This window comes from Anser anser (assembly GCF_964211835.1).
Source record: "Anser anser genome assembly, chromosome: 16".
NCBI classification, from domain to species: domain Eukaryota; kingdom Metazoa; phylum Chordata; class Aves; order Anseriformes; family Anatidae; genus Anser; species Anser anser.
Window position 1 is genome coordinate 15192098 of NC_139737.1, and position 14480 is coordinate 15206577.

Sequence of the window (14480 nt, forward strand, 5' to 3'; positions counted from 1 at the left end):
ACAGAGAACTTCAATGCAGAGCCTTTTTTTGTTCCAAAAGAGGTCCTTTTCTTTTGTATCTTCTGAACAAAACCTAGAATTTTGATGTCATCTTCGCACATCTATTGTTGCAGGTCATGGATGATGCTTTTGAAGAGGAACTACAGCTAACTGCTGGCCACCCAACAGTCACTGCCAATGCCTCTGGGATGCAGGTAGTTAGTTGCCCTATACCTGTCTTCCACTAAGCTGATTTAGAAGTTGAATTCTACTTGGTTATCGAAGTAAAGAATGCAACGTTGCCAAACCAGTAAGTATTCTAGCATCCCCCCTAGGGGATACTAGAATATCTGGTCTTTTTGTTCACTGCCTTTCAATAGCAGAGAAATTGCCCGGTACAGCTACGGAGGAATACCATAAGAATGCAAAAGTCCTCTCATAATTGTATACCTTCCTTGTACAACACATCTGGACGCATCAAAATAGGCATGGGTTATTGTAGTAACATGCATACTTTCAACTTCTACCTAAGGGAAGATACTTCAGAAGACAAGGATGCTGAAGCTCCTGAATTTCTCCTGGTGGAGAACTTGCACCCAGCGATGACAGGAAAAACAAAGAAAACCCTTCCAACACAAACAGGAGAAGGCAGTGACTCCCAGCTAACTCAGAAGAGCAGCATTCTCCTTCATACACCACCACATCAGAAATGAGAGGACTGGCAGGCCCCACCAGAAAGAAAGGCAAGAGATCTTGACTGGGGATCCTGTTTATAAGGCAGTCTGAAGCCTCAACAGTGCCACGCTCCAGCTAGCTCCTGTAATTCTGCAGGTGCCAAAAAGCCACAGAACACAAGCTAACTGTGCATCGCTGCAATCTTTGGAGCTGAAGCCCAGAGCTCCAGAAGTCCTGACACCAAAGAGACATACCCAGGCTGAAACACAGAGCAGGGCTGATCAGTACACAGGACTGATGAAAGCACAGGAAATGCCACGCACAGCCTGCAGACGCAGTATATTTGCAGTATGAAAACACCAACATGGAGGTGGCTTAGTGCCAAATGAGACCCTGAAACCTCCAGCATTTTTGTCTGCATTCCCAGAGTACTGACAGGAATATTGCATTCAGATAAAAAGGAAAACTAGTAAGAGGAATGGGATATGTCACTGTCCTCCTCTTTTTCTTTCCATATTTACTGAACCATCTTCAACCTCTCACTCCCTTTCTTGAGGCAATTAGCAACCAATATAGAAAGAGAGACTATAAGCTCTCACATCGTACGCTGAGGCAAGCCACATGCAATTTGACATAAGTAACCTACTAGGGACTTCTGTAGCGGCCTCTGAATCTGCGGTCTCTACTTCTAGAACGGCTGCGTCTGCGTTCTTTGCTTCTGCTCCGTTTCCTTTCCCGGCTTCTGCTCTTTTTTCTTTCCCGGTCTCGGCTCCGCTTGCGTTCCTTGCTTCGGCTCCTCTTTCTGTCATGACTTCGACTTCGGCTCTTGCTCTTTTTTCTCCTGAGAAGGGGAAGAAAAAAAAAAAAGCAACTTTGGTTACAACTGCAGCTCAGTATCATCAGTTCTATTATTTATGTACATTCTACAGCTCCTCTAACAGAATGCTAGAGACATTAATATGAAAAAGTTTCTACTTCTTGGTATTTGTATCAATCTTTTAGTTAAATAGGTGGTTAAACACATCAGAAACCTTTTAAAATTCATCATGAGCAAGATAAAGTGCTCAAGCACTTTTGTTCAATTTATTTTTGTAATCAAAGCATGCTTACAGTTAGAGTAACAGCACTGAAAAACTATTTCGTGTATTAGAACTAGTGCATACTAAATGCAGTACTTCATGTGTCATCTCAAAGATTTTAAATACACCATCACGAAACTAAGAATAACTCGGTATTTTTATAGCAAAGTACAACAAAACACAAGAAAAAAAGTGAGGAAAAGGAAGGCTGTTTTCTTCTGATACTGTCTGCCACCAGTTTTAACACGCTGCCTAAGAGTTTCGCTTCTGCTTTAAGATTCCTACTTGCTACTCCACTCCTTGCTAAGCCACTTGCTTTTCTACATCTGTGGCTCTTACAGGTTTGGTGCATACCTTTAAGTCAATTGTACCTCATATTTTAAAATCAATGAGCCACTGTTTCATTCTTGCACAGTACATTTGGATTATCCGTGGATTTTTTTTTTCCTATCTCAGTCTCAGCCTGCAAAAATTTACCATCTCCCAGCTTTTAAGATATCTACATATGTGTAACCCACTTCAAACAGATGATCAAGCAATCACTTTAGACCATCCAACTGAGCTTTGGGAATACTCAAATTTGCTGCAACCCTTTTGAAATTCAAAACTTTTTTTTGCTACTTATTTTACCCCCTCCTTTTATACCTTCTGTTTACATACAAAATCTTTTTTCTAAAGTGGTCAGTCATACACCTAAAGTCTTTGCATGTACCCCCACCTCTTCTTCAAAAGAAAGTTCTTTGCTCTTACTTTCTATTGCCATCTATAAACTACGACTCCTAGTTAGGTTCAGTTACTACAGTAAAAATGTCTCAGTTCCCACATATAACTGAGCCCCATCATCATTAGCAGCTTTTGTTCTCTAATCTCTACCTAGGAAGCCCCATTACAACTGTCTTAGTAATTATCCCTCAAGAGAAACTTTTGACACCACCCTGACAATTGGAATGATCTGCATCACTGTCACTTAACCACACTTCCTACTGTAATATAATACAGGACAGTGTTAGACGTGTAGTCTCTCTCCTAAGACCCACCACTTACCATTATCTCCTTAAATCACAGAATGGCTTGGGTTGGAAGGGACCTTAAAAGTACACCTAGCTCCAACCCTTGTGGCATAGACAGGGACACCACCCACTAGGTCAGGTTGGCCAGGGCCTCATCTAATCTGGCCGTGAACACCCCCAGGGATGGGGCATCCACAATTTCTCTGGGCAATCTGTTTCAGTGCCTCACCAACCTCTGAGCGAAGAAGTTCAATCATCTACTCTCATATCATCATAGTTCCCCAAAATACCATCTGGAGCTCAACGTACTCTATCTGTAGCTCAATATATTGGCCAACACCATAACTAGTAATTACAGCTAGACTTCAGGAAGAAGTAACCAGCCATTCGCTATCCCACTGTGAGCTGAACCTTGTTTGCATGCTAGGCTCCTAACAGCCAAGATTCTCAAAAAGATTTGTGTTCTGCCTTCCAAACATAATTAAATTGGATAGACAGTACAGACACAGTAAAATTGTAGAGAAACTAAAGGGATTAAGAATCTAACACAAACGTAGTATTACTTGATCACTATTGCTGAAAGCTGAAATTAATGTTCATTTTTAGCTGTTGATGTTTGGCATTTACAAAATGGTGTGGTTTATTTTTTCAGGATTTAAGTGAAAAACAGCATTATAAAAATCACAACTCTGGGACAAAAAGCTCCACACCATCACAAAACTGCAATACAGTAAGTTAGTAATTACTCCAAAACCGAAACAAGGGTACACCACAGGATCAACATTTTTGAACATGCACATGGGTACTATCAGGAAAGCTGAAAGGTGAAACTACACACAAAACAGACTGCAAGACTAACAGTATCAAAACACCTGAACTTTCTTCTGTTTCAGAATGATGTAACCTTTTTTTTTCCCCTGAACTTAATTTACTCTTCGTCTCAATTAAAAATAAACTCAGAGTGCACAGGACCAAGCTGAAAATGCGGGCAGAAAGAAAACAAATGCCATCACTTTAATCTCTGAGAGGCTACAAGCTGAAATACATTCTAGTATTCACCTCATCTACTACAAACCCAGGTCAGAACCAGTTCCGAAATTCGGGAAACACTATTTTTCTTCTGATCTCAGTTTATATTTGGGGGCTAGTCATTCAAACAAGAGCAGGCTTTTACATGTCAGCTATATACGTATTCTGAAATGATAAAAATTCCAAACAAAAATATTGGTAGGAGCCGATTTTGAAGGAGTTTCAGGGTGTCTCAGAGACACGAGAACGATGTTCACAGCATAAGTCTGATGTTGGTATTCCAACCCTGGAATTAAGTCACTGACCAGTTAAGAATGGCACACTTCAGCAAAGATTCCTAAGGAATGTGTGCTTATAATCTGGTTCTTTAAAAAAGTTTTAGTGTGATTTAAAAAAAATTGGATTAGAAATAGAGAAAACACTTAAAACAGCTGTTACACAAATTAATAAATCAAGGACTCAAATACTCAATTGGGAATGTGAACAGTAGTGAGAATGTAGGGGAGGGGAGGGAAATGAGTGTGAAACAACACAGCAAGTTTGCTGATGACACTAAACTGGGAGGAGTGGCTGACACGCCAGAAGGCTGTGCTGCCATCCAGCAGGACCTGGACAGGTCGGAGAACTGGGTGGGGAAAAACTTCATGAAATATAACGAGGGCAAGTGTAGAGTCCTGCATCTGCGCAAGAACAACCCCTGGTACCAGTATAAGCTGGGGTCTACCCTGCTGGAAAGCAGCAGGGGGGAGAGGGACCTGGGGGTCCTGGTGGACAGCCGGATGACCATGAGCCAGCACTGTGCCCTTGTGGCCAAGAAGGCCGGTGGCATCCCGGGGTGTATCAGAAGGGCTGTGGTCAGTAGGTCGAGAGAGGTTCTCCCCCCTCCTTCTCTGCCCTGGTGAGACCACATCCGGAATATTGTGTCCAGCTCTGGGCCCCTCCGTTCAAGGACAGGGAACTGCTTGAGAGAGCCCTGCGCAGAGCCACGAGGATGATTAAGGGAGTGAAGCATCTCCCTTACGGGGAGAGGCTGAGGGAGCCGGGTCTCTTTAGCTTGGAGGAGACTAAGGGGTGACCTCATTAATGCTTATAAATATGTAAAGGGTGAGTGTCAGGAGGATGGAGCCAGGCTCTTCTCAGTAACATCCAATGATAGGACAAGGGGCAATGTGTGCAAGCTGGAACATAAGAGGTTCCACTTAAATATGAGACAAAACTTTTTCATATTGAGGGTGACAGAGCACTGAACAGGCTGCCGGGGGGGGGAGGTTGTGGAGTCTCCTCCTCTAGAGGCTTTCAAAACCCGCCTGGACGCATTCCTGTGTGACCTGATCGAGGTGTTCCTGCTCTGCCAGGGGACTGGACTAGATGATCTTTCAAGGTCCCTTCCAATCCTTAATATTCTGTGATTCTGCGACTAAACCTTTCAAGAAAGCAATGGCATCTTTAAATGGTTTGGACTGTTCTAAATTGCTTAAAATTTTCACACCAAATAATTTTTAAAGAGCAAACTTTACTGCACTGCTAAAACAAACAAAAAAACCAAGAGATGAATCATGCTGAACCTACCAAGTCTGTATTTTTATCTGATGCTAAAACAATAAGTGTTTCCACAGATTTGATGACATCAGTGACAAGGGTGTAACTATATTTGTAAAAGAAGAAAATTTCATAATTTCTGCAACTGCAGTAAACGCAAATATCAAGCTATTCCAATTTATTTCCTTGGATATTAATGACATGCATTCAAAAGTTTGGTTTTTTTTTTTTTTTTTAGAAAAAACAGCTCCCTCCCCCAAAAGCAAAGTATGGGAAAATACTTACTTCTTGCTTCGTTCTTCGTGGCCATTGGCACTGCTCAATTTGTTCTCATCCTAAGCAGGGTTGATAGAAGAACATCGTGAGGACGAAGCGGAAACATTTCAAGTGGTCAAAGGGTAATGGGAATAGGAATAAGAAAATACAAAACAAAAATTTTAATACTAAATTACTTGTTTACAGTTTAATGTGGAAAGATTTAGATAATTTAGGTAGCCATGTTTAACCACTTTGCTGCTTAATTTTAAGTCATACAATTATAAAATGCAAAACTTACATAATTTAAAAGTGTATATTAAATTGTAGATACTTCCTTACATGGTTTAAAGACTAAGTTATCCTGTAGAATTCAGCACTCAAGTGGTTAAAAGTTATTTCTATAAAATGTAAGAGGAAGTTTAAGGTTTGCGTGCCCCTCAGATCAGCACCAAGGCTATATCTCTGCCTAAGCCCCAGTGGCTATGCTAGCAGCCAGCCACTATCGATTTCCTGTGACCGATGCCATTCCCGAGATCTTCACTCATTTTCGTTGAAGGGTTGTAAGAGCTTGATGCCACCTCTGTCACACATCTCGCCCTGAAGCAAACAGGGATTCACACTGCTTTAGTAACGTCGACTCCCAAGAAAGTCATCAATAATCCACCAGTCCAGCCTAAACATTCCCTATTTCCATACCTGTTTACATGGAAAATATCCATGTTAAACCAGGACACAAGAATTTCAACATAACAATTTACAAATTACTCTTCAAGATTTTATGTGACTACTAAATATTCCATAAACTAAATATACCATTTAAAACTTACAAATGCTCATCCAAAATTCATGAGATGGTTGTAAGAAACACTGCAGAATAGGCTAACAATAGCTGCTATATAGTTTATATACTTGCTTTACAATTTAATCACAATGATTACATCAGAAGAACAATTACTAAATGACTTAAACTTTATATACATTACTTGTGAAACCAGTGCTAAAGCATGCATGATGTTAACACTTTACTACCATTTGGTGAAAAACAAAAAAGACAGTATTCATTCACTGCTGGTTTGGGTAAGAGACGCCACTACACTAATCAATAAAAAAATTTGCATCAAAATTGACATTTCCTAATTGAACAACTAGGACAGAAGAATACAAGAGCTTTTTTTTTTTTTAAATGACACCGCAGACTGTGATACTGTCTTTTACTTGCTAAGAATGTTCTATTCAGGGATCCAAGAATTTAGGTAAATTCGTCCACTCAGCAATTGATTTCCACCTGCTCTGTTAAAAGATTAACCATCACCAGTCTTCTGCATTAAGAGCAAGTCTCACTCTTCTTGCACTGAGCAGACCGTTCAAATATTTACTTGCCATGGGACTGGTGAAAAGGTTATTCTTGGAACCCTGCTGTTTTCCCAAACCACTGCATTCACCTTGTTGCTATACCAAACTGGACCTGGCAATTTTAGGAGAGGTTTTTGATTTCTTGGTGGGTTTTTTTGGTTTATTTGTTTGGGTTTTTTGGTTTTGGGTTGTTTTTTGGTTGGTTGGTTTTTGTTTTGTTTTTAAACCTAGGGGACCACGGTACAGCGATACGTCACTCAATTACTACCTTATGATTGACAGTTCACACTGGAATCAAAGGTGAATTCATGGGAGTAGAGGTGAGATATCGTTAGGCAAGTCTACAAAGAGAGATAGATGGGCATTTATTCATCACGCTGAAGTGAAACTACTGCACAATATAATTACATTAACAGCATATATTTACTTGCAAGTTACATGTAATGCATCTCCAGTAAGATAAATCATGAGGGCTCCAGGGATGTTAGTTTACAGTTCAGCAGTAGTTTCATGTATAATGCTAAATTAAGGTAAGCAGGACCTCACCAGCAGATTTTTCTCACCTTCTTGTACGGAGCTTCAAGCATTGCTTCAATATCAATATCATCAGCCATTTTTCAGGACACCTGAAAGAAAAAGTAAAATCCAGCTAAGAGGGTAAACACCTTTGTGCTTTATATTCCAAAAGCCTCTGCTTAACAGGCCATCATTGCATCAGCACAAATTCACGCAGCATTGTCTCAGAAGACATTTCCAACAGGAACTGGAATGAAGCTCGCCCAGTGAGATGTTAAAGAATGTGACACAAAGCACCAACCAATTACAGCTGTGAACAACGAAAATGCTATCAAACACAATTAGCAAGTAGAAACCCCTGAGGTATTCCACCTGTTTCTTCCAAAACAAAGAGCAAGGATAATTTACCATGCAGAAACATGGGTCTAGTGGCCATTTTAAGACATGCTAGAGCCTGACCAAAGGACTACCCAAAAGAGACACATAAAGAACAAGTGTTCAGGCAAACCTGTTTGCAGTTTCCTTGCACTTGCTACCATCACACTTACTAGTCTGAAGACTTAGACTTCCTTTAAGAAATCTGACCTCCTGCACAGTGCAGGCCACAGAAGAAACCTGTGATTCAAGCATTAACAAAAGCATACGCGAGATCCATCCAGTCTGGAATTCCATGTTTAAAAAAAAAACACGCCCTGTAATACCTGTCACCTCAGACTACTTTCCAACTTCCTAATATCATTTTGTGTTTATTACACTCTGAATCCCATTGACATTTGATTCTCTTTCCCTATGCGGGTACACTATTAAGAGCCTCCCAGAGATCTCTGTAGAGAAGTAGAGACTCAACATCCTCTCACCTCCTACTAGGACAGCTTCAATCTTTTCCTTTCTAAAACTAAATAAGGCCAGGCCTCCAGATCTGAGTCAGACAACCCAAGATTGAGGATATTCTTCCATGTGTGCCGTATTTTTTTTTCCCCCCAAACTGGGTTAATTCCTGCACCTTGGTTACACGTACTGCTGTAAGAACCGTGCTTGCAAGACACTTGCCCAATATAATGAAATGGCTCCAAATTTCCAAGATACTTTAAACTGTTCACCCATAACCTCAGAACTGAGATTGTTATACCAGAGCTGTACTACATTTAAGGATCAAGTTACTCTCCCTCATTAGTACATCAAAGAATAAAACACAATCCTTTAGCGATATCAGAGCACTGAAGTTCATACTCAGTTGCTTAACTAATAAGGCACACTAACCTCATTTTCACGTTATTACCTCTTGGGCTATAGTGCCACCACTTACAAGTACGGCTATCCTTCATTTACATTTAACAGCTCTGTATCACTTTTTACCAGTGTATTTACATGTAGCTTTTCAAATCCTATAGATATACACACATGGATAAATTCACTACTACTCTGCCAATATTTGGTATGAACAAGTACATCAGTATGATTTAGGAGCACCAAAGAGCACCAGGCCAAACCCTGGTTTCTACAAGACACAATCCTCACCAATGGCCACTCCCACCCATAACTACTTTTCCATACGTGCAGTTGAGCTAGCATATCCAGCTGTACCTGGGATGTAATTCCTCATCCTGAAGGGGAATGACCAGGGGGAGCGTGGGGGACAAAATAGGGAGAGCCAAATCATGAACAGCACAAAAAAGTGAATCAGGAATGACTATTACTGCGTTCACCCAAATAAGAGTGAACTATCGTTTGGGTGGGTTCAAAACAAAGGTCCTCATTCACAAGGAATTCAGCCATGGAACTCACTGTCCCAGAGTGCTGTAGTTGCAAACAAAGAAAAAAACACATGCAGCCTTCAAAACAAAACAAAACAGACAAAAAACATACACAGAAGTTTACAGAAAAGGCCTTTCATTAAACAAAGACCCTCCTTGTGACCTTGACACAACTAGCTGATGACTAAGTGATACTTCTCTCTCTGATTGTCCTGTGCTTCTTTCTTTCTTGGCCACTTGCTGTTAGCCCCTATCACAGACAAGATACCAGATTAGGTAGACCTTTGCTCTCACCCCACACAATCTATATACTCTGTACTCAATGCAAAACACTTTTTGTTGGTATTACACTAAACTTTCATCAGTGCATCAGCTCTGTTTATGTAACAGACCTATCGACTTTGTAATTCTAGCTAAAAATCACGATGTGCACAGTTTTCTATTAAAACTCACAAATAAGAGTCCATGCATTTTAAATGAATAAAAAAATAATAATTTCCAAATATCTGTCATTAAACACTAAAGGAGCTCAAAATAGTTCTTAAAAAGCCTTTCCTCTTCCTCCAAAACAAAAACAACACACCTTTATACGCTTGATGTCTCTGCAGAAAAGAAACCAGCAAACAAGGAATGAATTATACTTGAATCTTTCTGGGTTAACAGAAAGCCTAAACAGACACAGAATTTACTGCTACTAATCTCGTCAGTATTTCACATTGCGATTACATCCTATTTGAAGCTCTTGTTACGTATCAACGCAGCTAAAATGACAACTCTACTCTTGTTTTACAAAGAGCCTTCTGGAAAAGATCAGGAAAGGTTACAAAGAACTTCAGCTGTACGGCTGACAGCACAGTTTTCTGCTACACACGCCCCTCTACTCAACACGTTCCCACCCCGGAATTCTCCCCCTGCTTCCTGTGGCACCAAACCCGAACGAAACCAAGTTCGGGTTCTCAGCTACGCCTGCCCCACTGTGACGACTCCTCCGTGCGGGACACCGGCCGGAGACCTTTGCTCCCCTGCCGCCCAGCCCAAGCCTCGACCGGCGCCACCCGGCACCTGCCGCCCCCGGCCGTTCGCTCCTGTCCGCGGCCCCGCGCCGCTCCCCGCGCCTGAGGAGCCCCGGGCCCGCTCCGCTCCTCCCCGCCGCCGGCTCCACCGACGGCAGGGCCGGAGCCCCGCGCGGGCCGGGGCCGGTCACTCCGCACAGCGCCATCGTGGGGGGACTCGGGGAGGGACAAGGCGGCGGCGGGGCCAGCCGGATCCGCCCGCTACGTGGCCGTAGGAACAGCCAAACCCCGCACGACCAGGCCGCGGGGCTCGGGGCGGGGGCAGGCCGGGCGCCGCCCGCTCCGCTCCGGCTCCGTGAGGGCGCAGGGCGGGCACGGACAGGGGCCGCGGCGGCAGTCCCCGGCGGCGGGGCGCGGGGCCGCCCGGCCGGGGCGAGGCGCCCACGGCGGCGGGAGAGGCCCGGGCCTCCCGGCCGCCCGCGGGCCCGGGCCGCAACGACCCCCCCCCCGGCTAGGCCGCGGCTCTTCCGGCGCCAAGGCCCGGCCCCGGCCCGGCAGTTACCTGCGCCGCGGGCAGATGCGGTCCTCGTTCGGGCGTCCGGGGCCCGGCGGCGGCGGCGGCTCCCGGTTCCGGCGCTGGCTGCGTTTACGGTGGGGGATGGGCCCGAGCGATCGGGAACCCTCTCCGAGCAGCCGGGGATCAGGCGGACGGCGCCGCTCAGCCAGCCGCGGGGCGGCAGGCGGCGAGGGGCGGCGCGACCGTGGCGGGCAGTTCCCAGACCCGGGCTGGGCCCCGGCTCCGGCCGCGGCGGCTGCTCCCTGAAATGGCGCCCGCCGCGTCTCGCTGCTCGTAGGCTCCGCGAGCGGCACGGGGGCGCCCAGCGCCCGGCGCAGGGGCTCTCGCGAGACCCAGAGGCCGGGCCGGGCCCCGCGCCCGCTGCGTCTCGCGAGACAGCGCAGACTGAAGACGTCACTCGACCGCTCGCGAGGCCTGGGCTTGGGGGGAGGGGGGGGGGGGTTCGCTCGTCCCTTTCCTCACCCTGGCTCTCGCGAGAGCTCCGCGCCCGCCCCGGGAGGTCTGGGGTGGCCCGCGGGTGCTGGACGCTGCGCCGCCATTTTACCCCTCGCCCTCAGCGCCTGCGGGCGGCACCCTGCGGTCCCCGCCGGGTCTCCGAGCCCTGGAAGGGTTGGAGTTGGTGCTGTTGGCAGCCCTTGCAATTTTCATAGAGGCTTTTTTTTTTTTTTTTTTTTTAAGCGGGGTAGGCTCGCTGGCACCCTGCAGCCGAGCAGTACCTGGTGGGTCGGGAGGGTACCAGGTGCCTCTTGAGTTAAATGTAACCGTCTTTATTCATCAGTACGTGTGCAAGCCGTGTACTGGTTACCGTGGGCTTGGAGTCCCAGATTCTTTTTGGGGCTGTGGTTCAGGAGCACCCATGCCCTTAATCCTGTAGGGTGCTCCTGGGAGGTCTAGTACTAAGCTCCCTGTGAGAGGGGTCCTGTCACAGTCCTTTGTCTTTTTGTATGTTTGGGGCAACTGGTACTTCTCCTGGGTTTTCTTCTGTCAAGTGTCACCTCTCTCTTTGCCAGCACCATTTGGAAATAAAATTTTATTACTGTAGGAGTCTCGCCACTGTGCCTGTGTAGTTTTCCCTCCCACAGGCTGAGAACTTCATTTGTGTGTGCATGTGAATTGTGCAGAAGCACAACAGCTCATGCCAGTTACATGAGGATGCTTATTGAGCTACTGGGTTTTAGAAAGGATTCCAAAGTGTTCCTTGTGGTCCCTTTTGAATTCAGGTTATTGACAAGCTTTCTTACAGGGCTTCTAGGTAAAGTAACCAAAGAGGAAAACTTTGTAAGATGGGGAGAAGAGAAGGAAACTGGCCAAACTAAAGTGGGCCCAGGAGAGGGGAAACAAGCAGGACACCTGTAAGGCCACCTCGGGCTGTGAGAGGACAATATTAGGCAGTAAGGCACTGGTAAGTCTCGTCATCCATCCACCAGAGAAGAAACTGACCAGTGATCAATGCGCAGCTTTGGTGGTCTCTCGCTTTGGAGTCTCTGAATCAACAGAACGTGTGTCTGTTGTCAGCTGGCAGAGGCTTTCTTGGCATTGTTGCAGCCATACGCTGATGTATTGTCCAGATTGGGTGTATTTGCTGTGGGAAGTGTTATTTTTCATTTTTAAGCACCTTGTAACCACAAGCAGTGTTCTAGACTTTTATCTCCAAAAGCTGCATTGACTCATGAAGTCCTTAATGCACTGCACAGTTCGTGGAATATAAAGAGTGTTTGCCAGAAACGATATATCCTGTGTAGGTAAACCATTTAACATCAATGTCTAAATTTCTACCCACATCTTACATCAAACAACTTTACGATTGCTGTAAAAGAAAGCTAACACCTTTCTTAAGATCCCAGTCAATCCTCAGGCTGAAAGTCCCAGTAATAAGTGAGAACGTTGCTAAGGATGTTAGGCCAGGGGAAGAAGGTTTGTTGCCTTTTCAACAAGTGAAAATAATTGATCTGTGGTGACAAACACACAACATGTGTAAACTGTGCTCAGCTTAGGAAGCCCCTGAGCTGTGGGTGTTGTTGGAGCCTGGGAGCACAGGAGGATGCACCGTCTGTGCTTACATTGTTGACGTTCTTTCTTCTTGTCTCTGATGAAATAAGTGATGGTCAGGGATAGTGCTAAAGATCAGATGTTTCAAGCTTGTTGTTTATTGTAGTAAACTAGGTCACATTTGGGGCAGGAAGTTGAGGTGGTCTGCGTTGCTGTCACGGCTGGCTCTTCTGGTGGAACAGCTTCTGGAAGCTATGGGATGCCAGTGTCTGAGGGCCTTTTAGCTGCTACAGACCCACGTGCAACTTTAGTCATCAGTGACCTGGCCTGCTGTGGCAGCGCTCGGCCCAAGCCCCTGCTGTTGCCGGGTACAATTTGCAAGCACCTTCGAACTCAGTGGTTTAACTTGGAAAGTCCTTGAGAAATAAAACCTGCTTGCCTCAGTAACGGTGTTTTGTTTCGTCTCGGAGCCCACAAAACAGTTCATTTGTATTTAAACTTAGTTTAATAATATGCAGTAAGTTTGGGCCAATTCTTCAACGTGGAAAAGATAAAATTGAATGGGTTTCCTACTGAAGTCAGCACGAGATAAGCAATAATGGGTGAATTTTTTTTGTCCTATGAATATGAAACAAAAAAGTTTTAAACTTTGTCTCCTGAAAATCTAATTTCTCTGTAGTGCACAGACCTACTTAAACCAATTAAGGGCTAAGAACTTAAGCCCATAGATTCCAAATCAAAATGTGTTTTATCAAGGTGGTGGCCGAATTCTGCAGGGTGCTGGGCATGGTTGCTGTGACCCTATGTTGGTTCACCTCCAGAGCTGACAGAAAGCCACGGGGAAGTTTTCAGAGAGATATTTCGTAGCAGAAGTGTTCCTGGTTAAGGGACAGGGCTTGACCCGTAGGAGAGGCTTGCCCTCATTCCAGTGCGTGGTGTTGCAGGACAGGCTGTGCTGGCATCGCCGTCCCAAGGGTTTCCTCATCGGTGACACTGCTACGGACAACGGCGTGCTACCGACGCTGCCGTGAGAGCCTGCGGAGGGTTCGGAGTGGGAGTGGAAGTCGTTCGTTTTGTCCCGTGCTGTGGGCGGTGAGACCGACCCTGCAGATCTAAAAAAAAAATAAAATAAAAACAGCAGGGAGGGACTGAAAACAATTGCGCCTTCCCACACCGGGAGTCGAACCCGGGCCGCCTGGGTGAAAACCAGGAATCCTAACCGCTAGACCATGTGGGACTGCCTGCCTGGTATCGCTGCCGCCGCGCCCCGTCCCTGCGCTGCGCCGCCTCCCGCCCGCGCCGCCCTCTGGCGGCCGCCAGTGGAGCTGCGGCCGGCCCGGCGGGGCCCCCGGAACCCTGCGCCTCGGTCAGAAGGCGAGGGTGGAAGGTGGCAAAACCGAGGTCCAGAAACTGGGTGATGAGCACAAAGGTGTGCCTGGTTCCGTACAAGTTAGAGCAACGCTTGGCTCACTCACATCATCGGACCAGGATCGTGCAAGTCCCCCAGCATGTGGAAAGGCGTCACGGAGCAGATGTGGTGCGTTGACCCTGGGTGTTGCGGAAGCCCCATTGCTCACTCCCACCCACGCAGTAGGATGAGAGAGGGAATCAGAAGGGCAAAAGCCAGAAAAATTCATAGGCTGAGATAAAGACAGTTTAGTAAGTGAAGCAAAGCTAGACGTGCGAGCAAAGCAAAATAAGGAATTCAT

General features: G+C 45.7%; 1 protein-coding gene across 16 annotated transcripts in view; it reads right to left on the reverse strand.

Moving 5' to 3' along the window:
* Window positions 1–11168, reverse strand: part of RBM39 (RNA binding motif protein 39) — a 33586-nt gene extending 22418 nt beyond the window's left edge. For 6 of the 16 annotated variants that reach the window (XR_014572983.1, XR_014572984.1, XR_014572985.1 and 3 more), the window contains exons 1-4: window positions 10768–11117; window positions 7486–7548; window positions 5597–5646; window positions 1301–1495 (exon numbers count right to left, since the gene is read on the reverse strand). Coding sequence is in view for 8 of the 16 variants with exons in the window: in XM_083801270.1 (XP_083657396.1) it covers window positions 1301–1495; window positions 5597–5646; window positions 7486–7536 (296 nt within the window). In the remaining 8 variants the exon portion in view is untranslated. Of the gene's footprint in view, window positions 1–1300; window positions 1496–5592; window positions 5647–5908; window positions 6266–7190; window positions 7264–7485; window positions 7549–10767 lie in introns of all 16 variants that reach the window. The other 10 variants (XM_083801274.1, XM_083801271.1, XM_083801275.1 and 7 more) reach the window with 8 other exon arrangements.
* Window positions 11169–14480: the final 3312 nt, after the last annotated feature.